Source organism: Labeo rohita, chromosome 15 (assembly GCF_022985175.1).
Source record: "Labeo rohita strain BAU-BD-2019 chromosome 15, IGBB_LRoh.1.0, whole genome shotgun sequence".
Taxonomy (NCBI): domain Eukaryota; kingdom Metazoa; phylum Chordata; class Actinopteri; order Cypriniformes; family Cyprinidae; genus Labeo; species Labeo rohita.
The window spans coordinates 22012601-22040466 of record NC_066883.1 but is presented as its reverse complement, the minus strand read 5'-3'; the positions used below and the strand labels follow the sequence as shown (position 1 = coordinate 22040466).

General features: G+C 38.2%; 2 protein-coding genes across 3 annotated transcripts; one reads left to right on the top strand and one right to left on the bottom strand.

The window, feature by feature from the left end:
- Positions 1-473: 473 nt before the first annotated feature.
- Positions 474-12684, bottom strand: sae1 (SUMO1 activating enzyme subunit 1). The gene is made up of 9 exons (XM_051130299.1): positions 12438-12684; positions 12056-12167; positions 11522-11695; positions 7513-7658; positions 7332-7431; positions 7122-7227; positions 4418-4562; positions 2728-2797; positions 474-836 (listed from the first exon to the last, which is right to left on the bottom strand). The coding sequence occupies exons 1-9, from the start codon at positions 12536-12538 to the stop codon at positions 744-746; spliced, it is 1047 nt and encodes a 348-aa protein (XP_050986256.1). The 5' UTR covers positions 12539-12684; the 3' UTR covers positions 474-743.
- A 1436-nt stretch (positions 12685-14120) lies between these two features.
- On the top strand, positions 14121-27413 carry zc3h4 (zinc finger CCCH-type containing 4). 2 transcript variants are annotated; one of them, XM_051129536.1, is made up of 14 exons: positions 14121-14411; positions 17367-17598; positions 17907-18014; positions 18131-18362; positions 19324-19469; positions 19789-19885; positions 19998-20134; positions 20216-20317; positions 20495-20606; positions 20733-20842; positions 20933-21378; positions 21484-21824; positions 22061-22303; positions 24717-27413. In XM_051129536.1, exons 1-14 carry the CDS (start codon positions 14332-14334, stop codon positions 26330-26332), a joined length of 4002 nt encoding a protein of 1333 aa, XP_050985493.1. In that variant the 5' UTR covers positions 14121-14331; the 3' UTR covers positions 26333-27413. The 2 variants fall into 2 exon arrangements, with proteins under 2 accessions (XP_050985493.1, XP_050985494.1); XM_051129537.1 differs by lacking the exon at positions 14121-14411 and adding an exon at positions 15407-15757.
- Positions 27414-27866: the final 453 nt, after the last annotated feature.

Genomic DNA, 27866 nt, shown 5'->3' with positions numbered 1-27866 from the left:
TCATCTCTAACTGGAGGGGCAGGATAATTTCCTTCTACGAAAACATAAAAATCAAAACATGAGTTCCTTGCCTCGAGGGTCATAAACCCTGCAGTACCAGTCCAGTAAATGACATACCTGGGCTGAGCTAATAAAAGCACTTCCTGTTACAAACGTCACCAGGAAAAAAAAAAAAAAAAAAAAACGCTAGACCTGACAAATACGTCAAGATGCGCCTCAGGCTTTCACTACGATGTCAGAATGATAACAAGCATCAGAAAATCCACCCGGGCCTCACTTCGGCGCAGGGATGGGATGATTTGTGTGGTTTAATTTTCAGAAAAAAATGGCTCAAGGGAGCCTCAGACATTTTTGCATTAATTTCAAATTCCCCTTAAACCCTCATGTTTTGTTATTTTCCATCACTGATAGCAAAGAGACCTTTGGCGACAAATTAGAGAAAAACGATGACGCTAATCAATCCAAAACAAATGTATCTTCTATTGGGCTTTTATTTTTTTAATACAAAACGTAGAAATCACATAACCTTGGTGAAAAACCTGTGTACATGAATATTTAAGCATGTGTGGACAAAATGTTCTCGTCGCTCTTGGCATGAGTTGATGTGTGGCATACTGCTACGCAAAGGTACCGTCCAAAAGACAGATTTTGATGCCTGCGGCCACTGGCAGAAGATGAACTCCATGGTGTTTCGAGAGCACACATGCATCGCCACACATCTCTCCGTGTTCTCCAGGGGCCACTTATTTGGATCCGAAGTAGTCGACCACCCCGCTACCCTTCAGGCCGTCGAAGAAGAAAAAGTTTCTGTGCGGAGCATCTCTCTGAGACAGCGCCTGTCGAACACATGCAAACAAATCTTCAGACATGTCAGGCACCACAGACCTTGAATTCTGTAATTAACGGCTTTGATCGAACGCGTCGAACGCGTTCTCTGTTGTGGCGATGGAGACTGATGAGCGAGGGGCAGCGAGGAACAGAGAGCCATATGCGAATTGCAGCCTGTTTCATCATGCAGGGAGATGGCGAGACAGGCTGGCTTCACTCCACCGCCATGTGGGTTCAAGGCCTGCCCAGCCACCATCTCTGAGACCACGGCGTTCACTCCATCACCCCACACAGCCCCGATCCCCACCGCATCTCGGCCCGGGCTATGACATCACCCTCTAAGAGAGATATTGACGTTTACCGTTTACCGTATTGTGTTGTAACTAGAGCGAATTGGTGTTTTTACATGGCCTACATTACAGCGGATCCTCTTTCTGTCCATAATCCAGGTGTAATTATCCACTCAAGACTGACTGATTACATCACTGCGCTTTAGGTTATTTAATCTCGTACGGTTTATGAAATCATATGAGAAGATTTCAGGCGCTCTCCGCTGGATTTCATCAGTGACCGGAATATTACCTCGTCATTTCTGGCATTTACACACCGTCAACAGATAAAACTTTTGGACTTAGCCCAGATTCTGATGGAGAGGGCAGCTGCCATACACTTCTCACTGCGCCTCATCAGAAAAGTCACTTTCGCAGCTAGTGAAAATGGAGGGCTTCATGGTTGTGTGGAGAGCCAGACTGACAGGTTGTATGGAAGGGGAAAAGCAAAGCTAGGAAATACTTTTCACACTTCAAGTATGGTGAGAGAGTAAAAGAAACCAAAACTACAATAAAGACTTAAAGGGATAGTTCACTTCATTTCATGCCAAACCTGTAAGACCTTCGTTCATCTTCAGAACACAAATTAAGACATTTTTGATAAAATCCAAGAGCTTTTTGACCCTGCATAGACAACAACACAGCTGACATATTCAAGGCCCAGAAAGGTAGTAAGGACATTGTTAAAATAGTCCATGTGACATCAGTGGTTCAACTGTAATGTTATGAAGCTACAAGAATACTTTATATGCGCAACGAAAACAATAACAATGACTTTATTCAACAATTTCTTCTCTTCCGTGTCAGTCGTCAGCTCTGCGTTTTGACGTAGAATGCCCATCTTTCTTAGTTCATTTTCTATATATTCTGTTTTGAATGAGTAAGGCTGGGCAAAAAAATTGCAAGTCATCCACGACTATTGATGTACAGGGTTTTACGTACAGGGTGCATCTTCTGCTTGTAAACAAGGCGCATTCGGCTCCTGCGTCAGCAGCACCACATGCATGCATCGTGGTACTCTCGTGAACGTGTGTCGAAGACTAACACAGAAGAGAAGAAATAGCTGAATAAAGCTGTTTTTGTTTTCTATGTGCAACAAAAATTCTCGCAGATTCATAAAATTAACGTTGAACAACTAATGTCACATTGATGTGACAACTGATGTCTACTTTGTCAATGGAACTTTCTCACATTTCTGGGTTTCTCACAGCGGAAGTCACAGAAACATCCTTGCGTAAGCGTTAACAAGTTTTTTTGTAACTTGATGAAAATGTGATATAAGTATAGTGTTATAAATGTACATACATTTTTTTTGAAAATCAAAATATGAAAAGCTTTCAGGGTTTTATGATGATGACAGCCTTGTGAAAAGGTCCATGTTCTTGGTACCTTTCTGGTAGGACCCTTGCTGTCTATGGAGGGTCAGAAAGCTCTCGGTTTTTATTAGAAATACCTTAATTTGTGTTACGAAGGTGAACGAAGGTCTTACGGGTTTGGAACGACATGAGGGTGAGTAATTAATGACAGAACTTTCATTTTTCAGACAAATGGATCAAATCAAAGATCTCACCTTGACTATCTCTTGTCCAAGAACTCCTCCGACGACAGCGCACACTGGGGCCATCTCAGAGAAACAGTAACTGTGAGGACCAAACACAAACCAGGAGTTGTAGTTAAGTTGGAGAGAGAAGCCCCAAAGTACACTTCAGTTTTTATGCTTATGGTGTGTTCTGGTCAGGTTGGAAAGACTGTATTAATGAAAATGCACATGAACATCACCACAAAGTCATAGTTAAAACTCAAAACTTCCTTTAAACCCAGAGTTTCTGAGCTGAGGATGTCAGACATCCCGAACATAATAGATGGCAACGTCTATGTTAACTGCAAATTTGTAAAAAGGAGTAATATTATTTTCATTTACAATAAAAACTACCTAAATTGTGTTTTTATTAGTTTGTTCTTGTTCCATCAAACCCTTTTCTTTTTTTCGATTGTGAAACAACTGGCTAGGTCAGTGTTGCCACATTTAATTTTCACAACAACAAAAAAACAACCCTAAATAAAAAAAAAAAAAAAAAAAAAAAAAAAAAAAAAAAAACGTCTGTGTGTGACATGAGCCTATTAAGATAATGGCAAAATATGTATGTTTCATACTGTATGTATACCCTAGCATATGCATAACAATCAAATGTATTTTGAGCTAAAGTTAGAAAATAATGGTATTAAGGATGGGTTCACTAGTCATTCAAAAATCTGAACTAGATAATAATCCAGATTATTTTGCTTACATATTTTAATTAGCATGCTGTTCATTTGGATTTTAGCTACTGCGTACATGAACTCTCTCTCTCAGAAATGCACTACAGCCATCACTTTCAGGCGAGTGTGTTTAGACGCTGTTGCATCTCACAATTTTTTAAAAAAAATTGTTTTTAACTTCACACCAGAATCTGCAGTTCCACTACCAGTCAAAAGTAAGATATTTAACGTTTTTTTTTTTTTTTTTTTTAAAGTACAAGCACCAAGCCTGCATTTATTTGATCCAAAACACAGCAAAAGCAGTAATATTGTGAAATATTTGTACTATTTATAATAATAGTGTTCTATTAGAATATATTTTAAAATGTCGTTTATTTCTGTGATCAAAGCTAAATTTTCAAAACAAAATTCAAAAGCTTTTTTTTTTTTTTTTGGAAAAGAAATTAATACTTTTATTTCACAAGGATGCTTTAAATTGATCAATAGTGATGACAAAGACATTTATAATGTTTAATAAGATTTCTATTTCAAAAAACCCTGAAAAAATCTAGTTTTCTATATTCAAATTATATTTTATTATTTTAAATAATAAAAATATTTCTAAATTGTACTTTTTTTGGCTGTTCTTTGCATCAAATAAATGCAGGCTTGGTGAGCAGGAGAAACTTCTTTAAAAAAAAAAAAACACAAAAAGATGAAAAATTTTGACTGATTACACTGACTGAGAGTGTATTTTGACAGTTTGGCATAAGTGGTTAAAAATAATCCATCTTTTAAAAAAGCCTGCACTCCATTCTGTTCCATTCTGTTCCATTCTGTTGCACTTTATCTAATTGAGAAACACCCAGTCGGGGTCTGGTGAACCTGAAACCAGACATATTATTATATTCAACTAGTCGTTTGTGAAACCCACCCACTAGTTTTTCACATCCTTGGTTGTTAAGAAACAAACACGATGAAGAGAATGAATGTGAACACCATGTTTCTGCGTCTGTAAGTACCTGACAAAGGTGTTGGGAAGCAGCTCAGAGCTCAGGCCCATGGTCTCAAGAACATCATCGCGGATTTGCAAGAGCAGCTGAGAGTCTTCAGCAAAGCTGTCTGGCTGAGGATCGCGACCTTTATCTGTACGAAACTTCAGAAGCACTGTTGGAGGAAGTAAGAAAGATTCAGTGGGGAAAGAGTGGGTTTTCCACATTTAAACAGGACGTAAGTGGAGGAGAGATGCGTTTGAAGATTTGTATAGCACGTGAAAAGGCATCAAGCCCTTTAGGCGATTTTCCAAAGTATCACTTCCCCTTTTTGACTGCCCACCAACTACAACACAATGAACCTCAGCCCACTGCATTTCCACCTGGCAGCTTAGCACATACACTTACATCAAAGAAACACACACCCACTCATTCATGTTATCTCAGCCTATCTGGCACATAGATGAAATTTTAAGTTTCATAGCTCAATTTCTTGATAGAATTTTCTCCAGATTGTGAAAACAACATCTGAGGGTTTGGAAAAAAAATCATTGATGTAATAGTCGCACCACTGGGGTGATAAAACCTCAAATAAATCAGTGAGTTAAGACGGAGGAAACGGCTCTTCCTCAAAAGCTGTTTGAACTGATGCGTGGTATTTTTGAGCACAGCGATGTATTTAAAGTCTTGCTTCAGTGCACAAATAGGAAGTGTTATTTTTTCCATAAATGTAATACTAGATGTTGAGGGAGGGGTGGAGGTGCAGTCAGAGTCTGTTATAATGATAGAGAGGTGCGGAGGTGGCATGTTTTGTTTTTGAGAGCCACTGCACATGACTGGCCATGGACAGCCTGTGATGGAAAAATGAGCCAGTCTCAGTGAGGACACCAGGTGAGCACTAGTATAAAAAGAGAAATGTTGACTATAATTACACAGATCAACAGTCCCGCCCCTTGATGATGGTGTACGACAGACGGCAGGAGGAAACTGCCATGTCTTCAGTTGCCTAAACAAACTGTAACAAACCTAACAAATCAACCCGTGTTTACACCTTGTATAATATATAGTGGAGATCAAAATTAGAGAACAATCTATAAATACTTCAATAAATTAAACTTGCTCTCATTACTAAAGTAAACCTTGGAGCAGTTCTCCTCGCTCCACACAACACGCTCCTCAGCAAAGGTGAGCTTAGCCTTCTGATTCTTTCTGCTGATGAGAGGCTTGGTCAGAGTGCACTTTCAGTCTGACTTTTCAAGCCAAGCATGCCAATACAGATCCTTAAACTGCTCAGCAGTGAACAGGTAAGCAATTCCAGCTGCAGTGCTGAACCGATTCCCCATTGAGAGCCTGCATTATCCTGTCTTCTCATGCATGGATGACCAGCCTTTTTGGGGGACTCGAATGAATTAGTGTCACTGTAAACCTGGAATATTTGAGAAATCACAGATTTGGAATGACCAGCTTTTCTTGCAATGGCTGAAAGTGTCATCCTTTTGGCCTTCATCTGGACAACCTCCTGTCGCAGAGTTTCAGTCACCTTAGAGCATCCCATCATCTTGCAATCTCAATGAAAATTGGAAAAATGCTGCCAGTTAAATAGGGTTTGTCATATAATTAAGGAAATTAGCAGCAGGTGCCAGATTAACACCAATGGACTTGGAGGTATCTGTAAGTGTTCTCTAATTTTGATCAGTTCTTTTTCAAATATCTCATTTAATTTTTTTATACTGTGATTCAGAATACAATACATTTATGAAATATGCTTAAATAAACTACCCTTCTACTCCTGTTAGGATCATTTCAAATAGGACCGAACTGGCAAGCAATTCCAGCTGCAGTGTTGAACCGATTCCACACTGAGTGACCTTGAAATTTAGGAAATTGTAGGTTGTTCTCTAGTTTTGATCCACTAAATATGATACTGTTGCTATTTTTGTTGATTAAATGGATGTTTCTGTGTCACATGATCTGTCATTTAGGTTTAACATTAATATTTTTTCATAAATTACAAAATTATCATGAATGACAGTAATGACTTCTAATTAACAAAAGATTTTGATTTCAAATAAATACTGTACTTTTTCTTAAAACGGTTTCCACAAAAACATTGATAATAATAAGAAATATTTCTTGAGCAGCAGATCAACATATTAGAATGATTTCTAAAGGATCATGTGACAATGTAGACTGGAGTAACGATACTGAAAATTCAGTTTTGCCATCACAGGAAAAAAATTTATTTTTAACATTCACATGATCTGTCAGTTAGGTTTAACATTAATATTTTTTCAGAAATTACAATAAAATGATCATGAATAGCAGTAAGGACACATCTAATTTACAAAAGATTTTGATTTTAAATAAATACTGTTATTTTGAACTTTTTATTAAAACAGTTTCCACAAAAACATTGATAATAATAAGAAATGTTTTTTGAGCAGCAAATCAGAATATTAGAATGATTTCTAAAGGACACTGGAGTAATGACGCTGAAAATGCATTTTTTCCATCACAGGAATAAAATTATATTTAACAAATAATGTTACATCACAATAATATTTTGCAATTTTACTTAATTTTATGATCGTATAAATGCAGCCTTGGTAAGCATGAGAAGCTTCTGGAATGTAATACCTGAAGATCATTTAGTAGATTGCATGATTTAGGAAGGACATTCCTATTTACTGAGTTATTGGAGTAATTAAATGTAAAAAATAATCTGAAGGTGTACCTTGCAAAAGGAAGTAGTCTACAGGAATGCGCTTCAGATTGCTTTTGGCCTTCTCGTTAGTCCAGTCAACCTCCAGGGCTTCTTTGAGAGAGCAGAAACCGATTGTCTAACCAGAGAGAGATGGAGGTTATATTAACTTAAATTTAAAAGATCATTTGACTGAAATTGAAAGATATAGTTAACAGACACCAAATCCACCAACACACCCACCTTTTTCACCATTGTAGTCTCATTGGGGTCAACCTTCGGTTTCTTCGCCTCAGGACCATCATTGGCCTCACTGGACCCTTTCACCACTTTTGGCTTTTCTCTGGCAAGTTTGAATGGGATGATTAGTTTCCTCGACATGAAAATCAAACACAGTCCTTTTCATCCACATTTCCTGACTTACTCTACATAGTGATGTTCCTGGCCAAGGTCGGAGAACATGTAGCCATGATAACCGTACACATCTCCACAGAAGACCTTAATGTTCCTGGAGGCACAGAGCTGGTCCACTCGCACCATGAGGTCTTTGGAGCACCTGGTCAGACAAACCTGAACAAAACAATGCACATTCATATGTGGTGGTTTTCAAACCGGTGACCTTAAAGGGTCCTTAAAAAAAACATCTTATGAGTACAACCAGAAACTTGGAAGAACAAAGATTTGGCGATGACAGACAACTGACCAGAACATTGGCACTCTTATCCAATGTTCCAACCCTCTCACACCCGCAATTTTGGGTTTGAGATAAGAATAGGGTGGTGTATTAATACCCATTTGAGATACCAATGGCATGTGCCATGATGCGTTAACTGGGTGGTTCGCAACTTTATCTGCTGACTTGGGTTTGTTTACCATTGGTTTAGGTTGTTTACTTTCCTCATCAGAACAAAACAGATAATCTCAAAACTTAAAGTACACCTGAAGTGACCTGATTATCCAAGTAGGCTTTTTTTTTTTAAAGTATGTTCGAAGGTTATGCAATCCACACCTGAATATCAACAACACTTCTCGGAAATACTGTTGCAATGAATTAGTGCCCTGAGGAGCAACACCTTCACTAGATCATCTGGGACCAACGTACATGGGGAAACATTATGAAACATGTGGCGAGACTTTGTCTTTTGACACATTCTTCCTGTGAGCATTACGTGCCTCCAGGCAGCCAGGCGACTCTAAAGAACACATCTTTATCAAGCAGTGACCCCTAGAGGATGCAAAGAAGAAACAAATCATGCCACAATGGAATATTAATCAGAGCTACCAGCAGCTACCATATGCCTCCACTAAATAGCTGCCACTTGGCATTACATGATGTCTGTGCTGGCAGGTCTTTAATTCAATTTAAACTCTTGGCTTTAGTCCTCAGCTATCTTCAGTCCTTCAAAACATACACCCTAGTCAGGCCACTATGAACAGCTCCTTATGAAAACCTAGCCCTCCACCTCCGGCTTGACCTTGTTCAGAAGCTCCATGTTTGTTTTCTATTGACAGAATGGACTGCCAAAACAAAAATTACAAAAAGCACTATAAAAGTATCATAAAAGTGGTCAATATGACTATATTCCAGGTCTTCTGAAAAAATACGATAACTTTGTGAGAGGAACAGGCTGAAATGTAAGTTTTATGGAGAACGTTTAAGCAATTTCTGATTGATTTTTAAAGCTTGAGGGCACTTATGACTTGTGATTATGGAAAAGAATGATAATTGGATTATTTTCCTAAATATTTTCTTTTTGTGTGCTCTATAGAAGAAAGTCATACAAGTTTGGAAAGAGATAAGTGACTAAATGATGGTATATTCTTATTTTTAACTAATCATCTCACACAGACGTATGTACACTACCAGTCAAAAGTTTTTGAACAGTAAGATTTTTAATGATTTTTTAAAGAAGTCTCTTCTGCTCACCAAACCTGCATTTATTTGATTCAACGTACAGCAAAAACAATACAATTCTGAAATATTTTTACTATTTAAAATAACCTCTTTCTATTTAAATATATTTAAAAAATTTAATTTATTCCTGTGATTTCAAACATGAATTTTTAGTCCAGTCACACAATCCTTCAGAAATCATTCTAATATTCTGATTTGCTGCTCAAAAAACATTTATCACCATTATTATGTTGAAAACAGCTGAGCAGATTTTTTTTCAGGTTTCTTTGATGAATAGAAAGTTCAGAAGAACACCATTTATCTGAAATAAAAAAATCTTTTGTAACATTATAAATGTCTTTATCATCTAATGCTGATCTTTGTGTTCATCAAAGAATCCTGCAAAAAAGGTACTCAACTGTTTTAAATATTGATAATAATAATAAATGTTTCTTGAACAGCAAATCAGCATATTAGAATGATTTCTGAGGGATCATGTAATGAGTAATGATGCTGAAAATTTAGCTTTAATCATAGAAATAAATTACATTTTAAAATATATTAAAATAGGAAGCAATTACTTTAAACAGTAAAAATATTTCCTAATATTACTGATTTTGCTGTATTTTGGATCAAATAAATGCAGGTTTTGTGAGCAGAAGAGACCTCTTTAAAAAAACCTGTTCAAAAAGTTGACAGGTAGTGTATCGAAACCCATTTCTGCAAAATAAGTAAATTAGTAAATGATAATTATGAGATAAGTCATAATTAATAAATGTTAATTCAAACACTAAGTCATAATAATGAGCTAAAAAGTCACAAGTATGACATAAGTCATAATTATTGAAACAGTTGAAAGTATGTCATACAAAATCATAAGTAAAATGAAAAATACATGATTAAAAAAATTATTTGCCATAATTATGACTTTTAATCTCAACTTCAACTTTTTCTCAAAATTTAATTTATCATCTCATAATTACGATTTAGTATGTTATAATTTCAACTTGTTATTTCATTATTTAGCATGTATTATTATTAGGGCTGCACGATTATGACAAAAATCATAACTGTCAGTTATTCCTATGATTTTGTAATTGCGATTATTAATAACGATTATCACAATTTACATTGAATGATGTTTTGAATAGCTTTATACCATTGTTTGAAGGAACTGCATGCCACATTTTTATATATAGTTTCTTCTTTAAATATAAAAAAAGTAAACATTTAAAAGATAACCTGTAGGAAAAATACACACTCTCTCTCTCTCTCTCTCTCACACACACACACACACACACACACACATCTTAAGAAAGCAGAATAATGTAAGTGAATTCTTTTTATTATTATTATTATGTTTTTGATAATTTTGTCTTTGAACGATTACATAATAGTGGCATCTGTAATTGTAATCATAATTAGAAATTCGATTAATTTTGCAGCCCTAATTATTATTATGATGTATATCATGATTTCAACTTATGCCCTAAATGTCATAAATGTAATTTTCTTTTGTGGTATAAATAGGCTTCCATAAACATAAACTGTTTTTTTGTGATTGCAAAAAACATCTGCACACCTGCACGAGCAATTCCCTGTACTTGTTGCACAAAACATCCTAGTACTTGTTGTCTCAAATGATTCTTTCATGCACGTACAGTTCATCCAGACAATGATTAATTCAGTGTACTGTTGGCTGCCTCTTGACTAAACTCGCATTGTTTATTAAGAAATCGCCTGACAATAACACCACACATACACAAGAAAAGACAAAGACGTTCACTCACAATGTTTCCTCTGCACTTCTCAAAAGAAATATCAAGAGAAATAGATAAAAGAGAATAGATGATGTTAAAACCCCCCTCTTCTTTCTGTGTCCCACCATCTCTTCCCCCTCCTCCTGAACTTTCACTAGCACTCCCAGAGGGAGGGTTCAGACAGCTCTCAGACAGAGAGAAGATGAAAGACTGCCAGTCTACACTTTGAACAGGGTATGTATGCTGACTGCATGTTCCACAGCCAACAATGGTGTCCTGATTTAAAGAAAATATGGCCTGGAATACATCATATGCTTGGAAAAGACCAAACTAAGTCGCAGATAAAAGACTGTGCCTAGATCTGACGCTGACTATTCATAGATGGGTTCATACTGAGGTTGACAGAAAAACAAGGCAAAAAAGAAGTTATAACCACATTAAATGAAAGTGATCAACTGTGTATAGAGACATCTAGTGGACGTAAAAGGCACAAAGGTTTCTATCTATCACTGATACACAGGTGAACCACTACCACACCTGATGCCAAAATGAAAGCTATCCATCAAACTTTCCATAGAAATATTAATTTCTTATGGGATTTTTGTACAATAAGATGCATTGGTTTTGTAATATGTGCTAAGTGGCACAGCAGACTGGTCAATGCCGTTTTGAAAAGAAGGTGTGTCTCTAAAATATTTTTGTGTCCTTTTTTACTTGATGAACCATAAGATAGTAGCTCACAACATAAGGATTCAAACACTGCCTGTTCTGGCACTCACCGCATCAAACTGGAAGAAAAAGTCGTCTGGCTTGCTCTCCACTGTATCTGTGTCTGCCTTCACTTCCACCATTGGGTTGAGTAACTGAGCTCTCTCCAAAGAGGCCTGGGCCTGGTTCTGACCATTTGCATCCACAGGGATCAGGAACTGAGCCCGTCTGGACTCCTCTGTCACCTGATTGATGAAAGCCAAATAACACTTAGCTGTGTACCTGTAATGGTGCTTTTTTTGAGTGGTAAATGGAACAGTTCACCCAAAAAACTATATATACACAACCTGATAAATCCAAAAACCTGTTCTGTGTGTTCAGTGGAACACAAAGCATATGTTAAAAGTCTAGGGACTGATAGCAACAGTCACCATTCACTTTCATTGCATCTCTTTTCCATACAATAAAAGTGCATGCTGACTCTACTGTCATGTACCTCCTTTTCTGTTCCACAGAAAAAAGCAAGATTTGGAAGAACATGAAAGACGTTAACAAATGATGTAAGATCAATGAGAACCAGCCTTTTAAGTCAGTCTAAATAATACCTGCTCATGGTCCAGGAGAGTCAGTCCTTTGACCCCAGCCAAAATAAGGTTCTTTGCTACTTCTGCACCAAGACCCCGGAGACCAACAAGAAGTACCCGTGATCCCCTAAGTCTGAAAACGTAAAATGTATAGGCATGTCCTTTATTATGTTACATATACTACTTTTCATTTTTGCACAACTAGTCCAAAAATGTATTCGTGGAGTGGCCCTTACACACCATTTTTATTTCAGACAAAAAGCATGATTGTTAAAGCTACTCAAATAATGAATTTTTAAACCATATTTATCAGGTTTATGCATTGTTCTTAAACAATTAGCCCACAAATAACTTACAATAATGAATACAGTTCTTTTTATGAACGAAACTATAATCAACAAACCTCTTTTGAGCATCGAGACCCCAGAGGCGAATCTGACGATCATATTGTGCAGCCTCCTCCTCGCTGATAATATTGTCTTCTTTTTCGATGGTATCAATCATTTCAAAATGTTTTTGTTTTTAATAATACCTGGATAAGACCTGGATAAGAGGTTAGTTGGATTATACTACGCTGTGTTTTTTCTTCTGCCCATTCAATGGGAGAGAAATGCCGCTTAGTGACACTCGTTGAGACGCGCAATGATGACGTAAGAGCGGTGAGAAAGCGCCAGATTCAGAGCGCAACAATAGAAATATTCCGATCTGGATACAGCAACTCTAAACCTTGAAAATCCATCAGCTGTGCAATGTATATAATATTTTAAAAATCTTATAATGTGTATTTGTGTAATTTAATGACTGTGTACTGTATATTGCTCACCTTTGTTTCTAATAACGAACAGCATTATAAACAACTAACTAAAAATGGACATTTTCCACATAGAAATAGAAAAGAGTATGGTTTCCTTTATTATATTTTACATACATATAAATGGAACAATTTTTAAAAACACTGTAAAACAATTATTCAAATTCGGCATGATAAATAATACTAACTTGATTTTCATTTAAAACATAATTTAGCAGTGTAATCTACAAAATAGCCTAGAAATAGTCTTTACCATATAGGGAGGTAAAATGAGACACAAATATACACTACCAGTCAAAAAGTTTTTGAACAGTAATATTTTAATGTATTTTAAAAGAAGTCTGTTCTGCTCACCAAGCCTGCATTTATTTGATCCAAAGTACAGGAAAAAAACAGTACAATTTTGAAATATTTGTATTATTTAAAGTGACTGTTTTCTATTTGAAGATATTTTAAAATGTATTTTATTTCTGTGATTTCAAAGCTGAATTTTTAGCATCATTACTCCAGTCACATGATCCTTCAGAAATCATTCTAATATTCTGATTTGCTGCTCAAAAAAATAAAATAAAATAAAATAAAATAAAATAAAATAAAATAAAATATTGATGAATTGATGCTGAAAATATAGCTTAGCTATATTGCTTTGATCGCAGAAATTACATTTTAAAATATATTCAAATATTAAACAGTTATTTGTAATAGTAAAAATATTTCAAAATTGTACTGTTTTTGCTGGGCTTTGGATCAAATTAATGCAAGCTTGCTGAGCAGAAGAGATTTCTTTAAAAAAAGTTTGACTGGTAATGTATTTATTGGAAAGTACATCACAGTTAATATCATGAAGTTCCTGTTTACTTGGTATATGCTTACAAAATACAATATTAAATAGTCCATACAGAACTATTTCATGAGGAATTGAATGTGACTAAATAATTACTAAATTAGAATTGCAGTGTTGCAGTTTACTGGCCATTTTCTCAACCAGGGGGGCTGAGAAAACTTCCAAGGGTGCCCTAGAATGACTTAAAATTATTTAAATTATTATTAATATAATTTACATAATAACGTTATTAATGCCACTTACATGAATAATATTGTTAATATTTTAAAACGATCTAACTTGAAATGCTAAAAAGCGCAATTAGGAAACTGAAGTTATATTTGAAAGAAAAATAAATTACGTATTTGCTCTTCGTAACCCGATCGGTCATTTCCGTGACAGACGACGTCACGTCGCAGAAGCCCGCCCCTTCTCTTCGGAGAAGAAGCGTCGCCATTTTAAGTGCATGAGTTTCATTTCACATCGCAACTGTAGGACGGAGAACCTCAGGAACGTTTTCAGCCTGTTTCTCTTTTAAACTGTTAGTGGGGAATTGACTACTATGAGCTGAATCTCTTCCTAAAGCCAATCAACAAGTAGATCAAAGTCAAGTAACGCATAAGACAGTTGATTTTTTGCACTGAATGTAGTACGTTAGAGGAAATGGCTGTGGAAAGCATGACTGTCCATCCAAACTCCCCAACAGCCAACCACGAACACAACAGTCTTCTCACTGACGAAAGGTCGAGTAATATCATCATATTTCTATCCAACTATTGATTTGTCCTTTGCTTTTTTTTCCAAAAACAAAAAGCACGGGCATTTGCTTTTTTTTCTTTCAAAGGGATTAAAGTCGCCTTTTCTGGGAAACGTACAGAGGTAACGAAACGCCATCTTGAAACGTTACACAGCGCAATCTGGAAGGTCATAAGCGAATCAGGAAAACATTCAGAATAGGATCAAATTGATATTTTCAGTCACTTTTCGAAGCTTTTTAAGCGATCGAAGACCAAGGGGCCACCACTACGCCAAAACATTGCTCCAGTAACTCAATGTTTTCATCACAGATACAGAACAGACGGACAAAAGAAAAACACGTTTTTGGTTATGAATATAAAACTCAAATTCGACTTCATGCCAAAAGCAGACTGTATGTAATGTCGCGGATAAATGGTAAAATACATCCCTGGTTAACGCATTAAGGAATTTGTATCTTTAACCATCGCGAGGCCTGGACAACGCTAAAGCTAGCAGTGCTAACAGTTAGCAGGCGACTTACAATTGAAATACAACAATAACACGGCTAACGGAAGCTAACGCATAGCGACGGACTAGCATGGTTTATAACGTCTCCGCTTGATTAATCATTCTTTTATTTAATTTAAACAGTCATCGACTATTGTACGGTTTAGTTTATCTTTGCGTAGCATCATTATTTACAGTAGGCGATGTTAATTTGTAACAGTTTAGCACTTAGCCCATGTGCTAAGTGTCAGGAGCTACGCACTTAGATTTATTGGAGACGTCATTAAAATAGCTTAAATATATATGCTTATTCCTTTAGGGTTTGCATGTTTAAATTTTAACGTTAATATACACTACATACCGTTTTGTTTTCAAATAACGTAAGTTATTGGAGTTTTATGTTAACTTTAAAAATATTTAAAATCACTGTAAATCACATTTTAACGTCTCATTAATTTATGTTACGAAATTTCATTAACTGTACGACGTTTTAATAAGAAATTAATAATGGAACTTATTTGTTCCCTTATTTTAAAGCTGTTTTGGCTTACTAAATACTGTTTCTCAAGTCCATTTAATTAATTTGTTGACAGTAGAAGTTAATTTAATGTATGTTCAGAATTTGTTACGTGTTTCGCAATAGGATCCCCTGTTTTTTCATATTCTAGTTAGTTTTATGTGCACATACATCCCTCATGAGCCAGTGCTTTCTCCAATGTCTCAAAAGCATTCACAAAAGCAAAACACAAAGGTGCTTAACCATACCACCATTGTCTGCAAATGCCCAAAAATGCAACCTCTCACCTCCCTTAAAAATCATTTAGGCATAACTTAGTATTTCACAGTAAGTATTTTCAGTTCATTATCAGAAATTTGAAGGCCAACATTTTGTAATCACATTTGATTGCTCTTTGCATGAAATGTGCTTTGTTACTTGGATACTTGGCGTAAACAAAATTTAACTTTTTTTTTTACTGGAGGTAGCTGTCAATCTGCCAACACTTTATATAACTAAGCAATCTATTGTTTTTAGCAGTATGTTAATAATGTAAGTAAATAATACAAGTGTGGCCCTTATAATATTTGGCCTGGTCTGTGTCTGACCATGTTTTTTTTATTTTATTTTTTTATACTTAAGTATGTTCTATAACAGGCAGGAGTGAAAGATTATGCATGCAAGTGAAGTTGTGGTTGTTGAAAACCTTCAGGTCTCTTGTATAATTGCTAAAGCTTGTAGATTTTTTTTCACAGTGTGATAAATTCTTGTGATAAATGGAGATGAAGGGATTTGTAATTAATGCAGTGATAATAAATTCATTCCCTCTGTAATACTTTTAGGACATCACTGTTTGTAGAAGCAGATGACATGAGTTTAGCCTCATTAAAAGAAAGATCTGATTCACAGTCAGTTGAAACAGAATGTTATATTTTTATTGTAACTGTAAACAGCTTTGGGAGAACTTTGAAAAATATCCATGTGAGTTAAAGTTAAGTAAAATAAGTTTTGTCTCTTAGTAACGTTTATAGAAATGTGTGGATTAAGACCCTCATGCTGACTTTGGACTGACGTGTCTGGGGGTATTGAATTTTCATCATTTGCTGATAGACTTTCTGTACTAGTTAAAGAGACTAAGATACATTTTAAGCATAAATGTCAGCTGATTTACCTTCTGTGATAATGTATCTTGTATCGTTTGAATTATATCTCACCCACAGCTTTGCATTGCAGTTCATCTAGTAGCACATGTGCTCTTGTCAGAAGTTGCATTGCAATGACCTGTTTTTTTTATAGGCCAAAGTTGAGGGGTTAGGTGATAATGTTTTGTCAATGCACAATGTTTTGCGTCTTGTCTTACGTGGCAACTCTTTATCACTGGATAGGAGTTTTAAAGGGCTGCCCTGCCTAAATATAATGCATGTTTATCCTGTATATACTTATATGTTGGATCTTCTATAAACAGTTTTACAAACTGAGTTGTTCTCAGCTTTGCTCAATTGAGCATTGAACATTTTACACCCATAGTGTGATGGCTGAAGCAACTAAATTACAGTATTGCGTCTGTAGATTGGCAGTCCTGTTTATAAAGAGATCTCGCTTGCCCTTCAGCTCTACCCGCTCTGTCTGTACTCTGAATGTTTGAGGATCAGTTAAGACATCTCAGTTTGTTTAGCTCTCTACACTGTCATGACAAGTGAATTGTTAAAAGCCAACCCAGCGGAAATCATTGTGTCAGAGTTAGGAATGAAGGCTCACCTGAAAAGCAATTAATAGAGTGAATGTTCTGTTCTGCACAGTTTATGACAACAGAATATCACTTGTGCAACTAACTAGTTGTCATAGGCTAGAAGCTAATAAGAGTTCTGCAGTGGCAGTGAGTCAGAAGAATTAATTTGTAATTTCCTGTGTAGTTCTGTTCCGAGTTGTGACATTCTTTTTGTGTTTTGTCAAACAGGCAGGAAGATGGGGAACTGGAAGAAGGCGAGCTGGAGGATGATGGCGGAGAGGCAGAGATGCCCAGCGGTGAGGGAGCTGAACCCCAGGATAAACCTCGCCGAAGCAAGGAGCACCATGCCAGTGAATCCGATGATGAAAAGTCACATCGACGGAGGAGAAAGAGGAAGAGGGAGAGAGAGCGTGAAAAAGAGAAAAGGAGGGCCAAGAAGAAGCGTAAATCAAAGCACAAGGTTGATATGTTTATGAAACAAGTCTCATGCTCACCAGGGCTGCATTTATTTGATTGAAATACAGTAAAAGCAGTTAATATTGTAATTTATTTATATATTTTATTATATTTTAAAATGCAATATATTCCTGTGATAGCAAAGCTGAATTTAAGTAACTGTTCCTGAAATGTCTTTACTGTCACATTTGATCAATTTAATGTGTCCTTGCTAAATAAAAGTATTCATTTCTTTACAAAAAATCTTACTGACCACAGAACTTTGAACGATAGTGTGTATTATGTTCTCAAATGTATTTTTGTGTAATGCAGCGTCACGCATCCTCCAGCGATGACCACTCAGACTACAGTGACGAATCGGATTACAGTCCCAGTGAAAAGAGGAAGTATAGGGAATACAGCCCTCAGTATCCTCCCACTGTGAGTAACACATTATTTTTGTTCAGCTCCTGGTTTATTTCAAGTAACACTCACAACACAACATCTTCCTAGTCAGCCAATCAGGTTAGGTTTTAATTCCAGTCTGTATTTTTAAGTCTCAAGGAGGTTACCCTTCTGCTCCCTCTGGTCATGGAGGTCCCATGCCAAAGAAAGGTGGCTATATGAAGATGGACAAGCAGGGGTATGGTGGCTATGATGACTATGAGGAGGAAACGTATGAAGGTGAAGAGGATGAAGACATGGGTGATGATGACTATGATGATTTCACCAAGGAACTGAACCAGTACCGCAAGGCCAAAGAGGTTGGAGGTGGTCCACGTGGTAGAGGTGAATGTTAATTTCAAATTTATTAACAAAAGTGGTATACTTAATTTCTAATAATCAATAGGTATGCTACCAGTCAAAAGTTTTTGAACAGTAAGATTTTTTTGTTTTTTATCCACCTTATTGGTGGGTGTGGGTGCAGCCATTTGTAAATTTTTTTTTGTGTCTGGCTTCCGGTCTCATCCACTTGCAGCTATTTTTAGCTGCACAAAAAGCTTGTTTTGCTGTTTAATATTGCAAACTGGTGTGTCATACCATATTATTTTAATGTATTATCTTAATTATGAACAGTTTGTAATGCACACTGTTTTACCATTTACTGCACTTCGATATTCTTCTCGTTATTTCCCTATGGTGGTGAACCTGACGTCTAACACATTACCAGAAAACAGCTTACTTCTGCATTGAAAAATAATGTGGATAGAAGCTGCTTCCGCTCACCAAACCTGCATTTATTTGATCTAGAATATTTGTGAATTGTGAAACTTTATAGAAATGAATATTTTTATTTAGCAAGGATGCTTTAAATTGATCAAAAGTGGTGATAAATACATTTATAATGTTACAAAAGATTTCTATTTCAGATAAATGCTGTATAATAACTTTCTGTTATTACTGTTTAACATTAGAGCAGCAAATTAAAATATTAGAATGATTTTTGTAGGATCATGTGACTGGAGTAATAATGCTAAAAATTCTGCTTTGAAATCACAGGAATAACTTACATTTTAAAATATGTTCAAATAAAAAAAAGTGTTATTTTAAAAAGTAAAAATGCTAAATGATGTTACAGATTTTTGCTGTATCAAATACATTTATTTGGATCAAAAAAATGCAGGCTTTGTGAGCAGAAGAGATCTTACTGTTCAGAAACGTTTGACTGATTAAAAGAAGTGTGTGAATTCACACCAGTGTGTCAGCATTTGTGTGATTACATTTGGTGACCTTTATTACTGTCACACAGGTGGCAAAAACCGCATGAAGAACCAGAGAGGTCGAGGCAGAGGAGGAATGAGGGGACGTAGTGGGAGAGGAGGAGGCAGAGGGAGAGGACGGGGCAAAATGGGAGGAGAGAATGATGACGGTGATGGCATGTACGATGAGATGGAGGTGGGTCATAATTCACAATTGAACAACTTTATCAAGTCATTTTCAGGGAATATTTTGATTTCCAAAAACAAAACCAAAAGGAAATTATGAAAATCTTGAGAAAGCACCATAGAATTTTTTATAGGGAATATAGCTTTACTACGAAATTGAAGCAAATTGTTGAATTGTTTTGTAAAAATAGACATGATTCATCAGATATCCTGTTTATCTCATGCCTGAGATTATCATGTCTATCTGTATTAGCTGGCAAATTATACAGATTAAATTAGTCAGTTTCTCTCTTACTAAATTTTGAGACATGCATGTGTTTTTTTGACAGTATGGAGATGATGACTATGACAACATGGGAGATGATGACTATGATGACTACTCAAAAGAACTAAATCAGTACAGGAAGTCAAAGGACAGAGGACGGGGTGAGTTCTGCTTGAATAATAGATGTGGCAACACAAAACACCTAAATCTTAGATCACCACAAAGTATTTTTTGTTTGATTGTTTGTAATCTATAACCTTTTTTTATCTTTAGGTGGAAAAGGTGGCCGAGGTCGTGGGAGAGGCAAAGGAGGTCGAGGAATGAACCGGGGCAGAGGGAGAAATCGAGGAAGGGGCCGTGGAGGCGATCAAGGTCCTGATGAAGATAACAGCGGAGATATGGACATGGGGGTAAGACAGTTCCTCAGATTGTCCGCTTGGTTCATAACTAATCAGCAGAATATAAATTAGCATCTGAATTATTTGTTTTAGGATGGATCTGGAGGCCCGAGGAGGAATGATCAGGAGAAACATGGTCCGGACAAGAAGGGGAAAGCCATCTGTAAATACTATATTGAGGGCCGCTGTACATGGGTAAGCACAGTAAACCAAATGGAAAAACTGAGAAACAACACAGTTGTCTTTGTTTTTTGAGAGTATTGAAAGAACCTTTTGTATGTTTAAATCAATCATATCTGACTAATAATTACATATGAGTTTGTGGACAACATGAGTAATTTCCATACTAAATGCTTTCAAATGTGTCATCAGGGTGACCACTGTAACTTCAGTCATGACATTGAGCTGCCTAAGAAGAAAGAGCTCTGCAAGTTCTACATCACTGGCTTCTGTGCACGAGCAGAAAACTGTCCCTACATGCATGATATCCTTTGGTCATTTTGCTGCCTTGTATTATCATTAGCACTTATTATCTATATAAAGACATTGCAATGGCATAGATCAAAGTCTTGCACTCTAGTGTCGAAATAACTCCTTGACTCCACTGCACGTGATTTCCCTTGCAAGCTGTTCCATACCACAGGGAACTGTGTGAATGGCGAGGAGTGTATGTTCTCCCATGAGGCCCTAACAGAAGATACTCAAGAGCTTCTGGATAAGGTGACTTTCACAGATATTTTAAATTAAGATGTAGTTCTTTCATTGTTTCTGTGCACTTTGAGTAACACTGCTCCTATTTTTTCATTGAAGATGCTGGCAGAGGATGCTGAAGCTGGTGCAGAAGATGAAAAAGAGGTTGAGGAACTTAAAAAGCAAGGCATTAACCCTCTTCCAAAACCACCCCCTGGTGTTGGTCTTCTCCCAACTCCACCAAGACCTACTCCAGGGGACTCATCTGCACCCATGGACTTCGGAATGCCTGGTGCCCCACATGGTAATATCCCTCCAAGTGGTCCACCAGCTCCAGGCCCTGGTGCTGGCCCTGTTCCTGGTCCTGGAGTTGGGCCATGCCCAGGTCCTCCTCCTCCTTGCCCAGATGGAGGCACCTTCCAAGGGCCACCAAACCCCAATGGAGGTCCTCCACCACCTATGGGTCCACCACCTGCTTGTGGAGGAAATGCTGGAAAGAAGATACCATCCTTGTTTGAGATTGTGGTGAAGCCCACAGGACAACTTGCACAAAAATTGGGCGTCAGGTTAGCTCTCTTTTTCTTTCTCTGAAGTCATCCTGGTTTACTTTCTAGCTGCATACACAATATGCTGACATAGATGCATTTTTTTTTTTTTTTTTTTTTTTACAGAGGACCAGGACCTGGCAATGCTGCTGCAGGTGCTGCAGGACCTCAGGGACCTCCTGCGGGTCCCCCAGGTGCACCTCCACCTCGCTTTCCTGGTGCCCCACCTCCAGGACACATGGGTCCAGGCGGTCCTCATGATATGCCTCCGATGGGCCCAGCTAACATGAATCAAGGCCCTCCGTCAATGGGCACAGGACCACCAATGATGCAGAACTTTGGCGCAGGAGATGGACCACCAAACCCAGGCATGATGCCTCCAGGAGGTGGAACATCTGGTAGCAATTTCTATGATAACTTCTACCAGCAGCAGCAAGCCATGTCTACAGATGGAGTTGGAAGAGATGGTGAGTTCATGTTATATTTTAACTTCAGTTCTGTAAATTCAGAGCAAAGCACAGTTGCATGTAAGCATTTGTTAGAAGTCTATACCCAAATTGATTTTATCAGTACATGTATTTACCTTGTTTTTGCTCGCACCATGCTCTACAGTTTGAGCTGATGTGAGCTGCTTTATCCTATGCTGTTCTACATCTGAAACATGAGATTAGTATTCAGTCCCATTCTTTGTCTACTGGTACAGGTGATAACTTTCAAGGTGTGGGTGGTGGAAACTTCAGTGATCAGTCACCTGGGAACCAGAACTCTGGAAGCATAGAGGGTGCAGCTAATGTAGGCCCAACTAATCAGCCTGGGATAGCAGTGCCAGATTTCTTGCCCCCAGCGCAGCGTGTGCTGTTTATGAGACTCCAACAGAAACAACAGGAGGACGAGGAGAGAGCCAGGAGGCTGGCTGAAGGAGGAGGAACTGAGAGGGAGAATGAAGGTACTAATGCAGAACGTTACCTGTGCTTGCGGCATTTAATGTAATGTCATATAACATACAGTTGAGGTCAAAAGTTTACATACACCTTGCAGAATCTAAAAGACATTTACATGTAGTCCACAAGAAAAAGTAAATTCATAAAAATTACCCTATTTAAAAGTTTATGTACACTTGATTCTTAATACTGTGTTGTTATGAAAATTATATACAGCTGTTTTTTTTTTTGTGTGTGTTAGTTGTTCATGAATCCCTTGTTTGTCCTGAACAGTTCAACTGCTCGCTGTTCTTCAGAAAAACCCCTCAGGTCCCGCAAATTCTTCGGTTTTTCAGCATGTTTGTGTATTTGAACCCTTTCCAAAAATGACACTATGATTTTGAGATCCATCTTTTCACACTGAGGACAACTGAGGGACTCATATGCAACTATTACATAAGGTTTGAACGCTCACTGATGGTCCAGAAGGAAAAAAAATGCATTAAGAACCGGGGGGTAAAAACTTTTTTGAATTTGAAAATCAGGGTAAATTTAACTTATTTTGTCTTCTGCGAAACATGTAAGTAGTTTCTGAAGGGCTGAAATGATATTTAGGCAAAATAAGAAAAATATACACATCTTTATTCTGTTCAGAAGTTTACACCCCTGGCTCTTAATGCATTGATTTGCCTTCTGGAGCATCAGTGAACATATGAACTTCTGTAATAGTTGCATATGAGTCCCTCAGTTGTCCTCAGTGTGAAAAGATGGATCTCAAAATCATAGTTATTGTTGGAAAGGGTTCAAATACACTTAACTGTTCAGGACAACAAGGGACTCATGAACAACTATCACTAAACAAAAAAAAACAGCTGTGGATCATTCAGGTAACAACACAATATTAAGAATCAAGTGTATGTCATTTTTTGAATTAGGTCATTTTTATAAATTAAACTGTTATTTTCTCTTTTGGACTATATACATTTCGAATGATCCCTCTTATTTTGGTAAAACAATTAACACTTTGCAGATTCTGCAGGATGTACAGTAATGTGCAAAAGTCTTAGGCCACTAGTATTTTCATCAGCTAAAAATGGTTTGAAGTCAGTTAAAGTCAGTCTGTTGCTGTAGTGTGTCAGTAAGAAATATCAGTTTACATTTCTAAACATTCATTTTGCCATTAATTATAATAATCCAGTGAGATTTTGTATGGACCACAGGCTGTTGTCAGACTCCTTGTGCAAACAGAGATCTGATCTCTCCATCATTCAATCCAGTCTGTCTTAAGAAACAGCAAAAACTGAGACAGACTAAATCCAGAAGAACTGTGGCAACATCTCCAAGGTGCTTTAGCAGACCTATACCTACAAAGCTACAGTACTGTTAAAATTTTTAGGCAGTTGGGCACATAAAATGAGGATGCTGTCAAAAATAATGTCATAAATAGATTTTCTTTATCAATGAACTTCTATTAACTAAAATAAATCAGCATTTGATATGACCATCCTTTGCATTTAAAGCAGCTTTTGTTCTAGGTGCACTTGTGCATAGTTTTTCAGGTAGCTTTGCAGGTAGGTTACTTGAAACATCTCGAAGATGTTGAAACAGTTCTTCTGGATTTAGTCTGTTTCAGTTATTCTGTTTCTTCATGTCATTCCAGAGACAGACTGGATGATGGTGAGATCAGATGTCTGTGTGGAGCACTGGCTGTTGTCAGACTCCTTATGCAAACAAAAATCTCACTAGATTATTACAATTAATGGCAAACAGAATGTTTGGAAATGTAAACTGATGTTTCCTACTGACACTACAGCAAAAGGAAGAAAACTTACTTTAAACCATTTTTTAGCTGGTGAAAATACTAGTGGCCTAAGACTTTTGCACAGTACTGTATGTAACTTTGTGACTTGTAAACTTTGTAACTGCATATTTTCTGCAAAAACAACATGCATAGCTTTTAGACAAGAATGTTCACTTTTTAGCACAGTAATTCACAAGGAAGCTGGCCTTTTTGATTTACAGAACATTTTTGCCATACAAATAGCTGAGGTTTTCAAAGCGCTAACTTCAAATGTATATGTTGCCAAGGCTATTTCTGGGAAGGAAACATCTCAAGGGCTCTGCTCAAAGCTTGACCCTGCCCAGGACCTCATAATACTGTAAACATCCTCTGGCCTAGGGTTGTGCAATCTTACCACGAAAAAAATCTTGTCCCTCCACTAGATGGTGCTTTCTTGCACAGAGTGAAACTTACAGAGGCTTAGATCAGCAGTGGAGTTTCTAGGGATTCTGGGCATGTTGCACAGAATTTGTTATGGGGCTGCCCCAAATTTATGTTCAGTGAGAGGGGCTTCTCCCCCTGTTTCCCCGGTTGCTACACCACTGCAGATGAGACTGCCAGTAAAAGAAAATCACATTAATCTCTTTTAATACTTTCAGGAGATTCAGCTAACTGGTATTCCAGTGAAGATGAGGACGGTGGTGGCAGTGTCACTTCCATCCTCAAAACCTTGCGGCAACAAACCCAGACCCAAGGTCCCGCCAAGCCGGATGGAGCTCCCAGTGATCCTCGTCTACAAAAGTCTCAGCCTGCACAGGCACCCAGCCGACCAGCAGACCCCCGACTGGCACGAGACCCACGGCTATCCCGCAACTCAGACTCCTCTCAGGCACCTGAAGCCACTGCTTCGTCCTCTCTATCTCCTACCCCTTCAGACCCCCGTCTTGCCCGGCATGCAGCCGCCCATGCCCCTAAACCCGAGCCCCCTCTTGTGTACAAACCCCCACCGTTGACCGCCCCAGCTAGTAATGAGGAAGAGGAGGGTGAGAGGATGCTAAGGGACAAGCCCGTGCCCATCCCACTTGATCCTTTAATGGGAATGGCTTTGCGCGATCCCCGTTCCCAACTGCAGCAGTTCAGCCACATCAAAAAGGATGTAGTACTGAACAAGCCTTCATTTTCCAAGGCAGTGCTGTGGAGTCCTGAAGACCTCATCCCTATTCCCATTCCTAAACAAGACTTGCTCCCACTGCCCCCTGGCATCCCTCCAGTTACCGCCATGGATCCTCGTCTGTCCCGCGCACAGCCCCAGCACCACTCTGTTTCTCTCCCTCCTCCTGCTCCTGCTTCTGAGCAGCCGAATCAATCCTCTACTTCCCTACCAGACTTTGAGCTGCTCTCTCGCATCCTGAAAACTGTCAACGCCTCTTCATCAAGTCCTTCTCAAGGCGCTTCAACGGGAATCTCCTCACCTCCGTCCGTCTCTGCCGAGAAGCCCGTTGACCCTCGCATGTCAAGAAAAGCCCCTGCTGACCCCCGACTCCAGCCGCAAAAATCTGCCCTTAAGTCTACTTTGGAGCCATCGGCTCCTCAAGGATCTCCTCCAGCTGCCTCCTTATCGCCACCTTCCTCCAGCTCCACCATCGCACCCTATGACCCACGGCTGCTTTCAGCAGGAGGGTCAGTTCGAGGTGTAGGAGCTGGTGGTGTAGGAAGCAGCGGCAGCAGTAGTAGCGTGCTGAGCGGCATCAGTCTATACGACCCTCGGACTCAGGGCTCAGACAAAGCCGAGGGTTCGGGGACCACTAGAAACACTAGTCCGCCCCCTGAACCCAAGCCAAGCGAAAGTACAGCAGCTTCATCTAAACCCAAATCTAAAGAGCCGCTGTTTGTGCGCAAGTCTGCGCTAGACCAGCCGGAACCAGAAAAGAGCTCAACGGAGCAGACTACGGATCGCTACAACAGCTACAACCGCCCTCGACCCAAACCTTCACCTTCACCCAATGCAGGGACTGCTGCAGGGGCCCCTGCCACAGGCAGTCCATCCGTAGCTGGTCAGGGCCCTGCTGGTTCTGCGGAGCAGCCAGCAGGAGTCCACAACCTTCCTGTATCCACTCTGTTCACCATGGTAAAGCAGGTCAACAAACCGAGCGGCACTGGCAGCCCGTTTGGCGGCAATAGCCCCGCACAGCCTGAGGTGGCTGAACAGGACAATGCCTCTCTAAAAGACGTTTTCAAAGGCTTTGACCCTACAGCATCACCGTTTTGCCAGTGAACTCTAGGAATTGTAGGTGTGCAGCTTCACAGATAGCTGATATATAAAATATTCACCCCAGACAGGTTACACACCACAGTATTCGCATATAGATTTCTATTGGACGGTTGGGATCTGGAGGGAGTAAATCTGTACTAGTGAGAGAAAGATAAAAAGTAAATGTCTATTTTAAAACCAAATGAGAAACGTTTAAATAAAATGTTCATTTTAAGGACCTCTATGGGTGTGTACATCAAGAAACACTGAATTAATTTTGGCGTCAGCCTATACCAAACAGGTTCATTGGATTACGACCCATTTCCCCCACCATATCATCCCGCTTGAGTTTGCCGGCTGACTTTTTCTTTCCACCTGGCTTCAGGGAGACTTTATTTACTGCCACTCCCTTTGCCTCCTGCGGTGGAGCTGAACTAGTTCATGTTGTTCACCGGCACTTTTCATTTGCTTAGATCCTTTTAAGATGTTTTAGCTCTGCTTAGACTAGTTAGCTCATTTTTCATGTCTGTATGGATGCCCCTTATATTCCTATTGCTTCAAATTTGTGTTTTGTCTGTTGATACCACTCCACAGATGAGACCTACCATTGTATGTGTTTGTCAAATGTGAGATCATTTTAATTTATTTTTTTATACTTAAGCGGTCTGCTCTTTTTTTTTTTTTTTGTCCTCTTTGTAATGTGGCTGTCAGATTGAACCATTTTATGAATGTGTGTATATATATATATAAAAATATAAATATATATATACATGTGTATAGTACATATTCTTCCCATCTGGTTTGTAAATTAACTTGAATTGTGCTACAGCTATATTGTTGATGGACAATATATCATGTCATTCTTTTGTTTTCTCACAGCTCTGTCACGCTTTCCCCGAAACAGGTGGCATGTCACAATGACTGCTCTAAAACATCTTGTTGTTTTTTTTTTTTTGGGTTGCCTCTGCAAAAATGACGGCTTTGTAAATTGAAAAGTGTCCATATTTGACAAAAGGTAACATTTTGTAACCATTCATTGTAGGTGAAGTTGTGAATTATTTAATAAAGGCAATACCAGATTGAAAACGAGCAGGACCTCAAACAATCAGTGGTGCTGGTTTGTATCATGAGTGTTCTGTCCATCTGTGTAAGAGCATGATGTGAGTAATTTCCTCTAGATTCCAGGTCTACAGCATTCCTTAAGCTTTACTGTTAGTATGCTTTTACTAAGGTATGGCAAGGGCGATGAAGATTCTGTCATCATTTACTCACCCTCACACCGTTCCAAACCTGAATTTGTTTCTTTTGAAGAACACAAAAGAACAACATTGGTAGCCAGTTTTGGTGACCTTTGATCTCCATTGAAAAAAAACACGTATGTCGAAATGTCGACTTTGGATTTCCACATATCTGGTTTGTAATGACATGACAATTTATCCCTTTAAGTGCAACGTAGGTTACCTTTTTGGCACATCATACATCCTTAATGTCATCCGAGGAGAAATCTCAGTTAAAGGGATCATTCACCCATAAAAGAAAATTCTGTTATTAAAGGATT

Bases quoted from the DNA above. Each gene is read 5' to 3' on its own strand.
- zc3h4 (XM_051129536.1), top strand. From the start codon at position 14,332: ATGGCTGTGGAAAGCATGACTGTCCATCCAAACTCCCCAACAGCCAAC. The intron at 19,886-19,997 runs GTGAGTTCTGCT...TTTTATCTTTAG, and splicing joins GTCAAAGGACAGAGGACGGG to GTGGAAAAGGTGGCCGAGGT. The intron at 21,825-22,060 runs GTGAGTTCATGT...CTACTGGTACAG, and splicing joins AGATGGAGTTGGAAGAGATG to GTGATAACTTTCAAGGTGTG.
- sae1 (XM_051130299.1), bottom strand. From the start codon at position 12,538: ATGATTGATACCATCGAAAAAGAAGACAATATTATCAGCGAGGAGGAG. The intron at 7,659-11,521 runs GTGAGTGCCAGA...TGTTTTGTTCAG, and splicing joins TTTTCTTCCAGTTTGATGCG to GTTTGTCTGACCAGGTGCTC. The intron at 837-2,727 runs GTGAGATCTTTG...TGTGTTCGACAG, and splicing joins TTGGACAAGAGATAGTCAAG to GCGCTGTCTCAGAGAGATGC.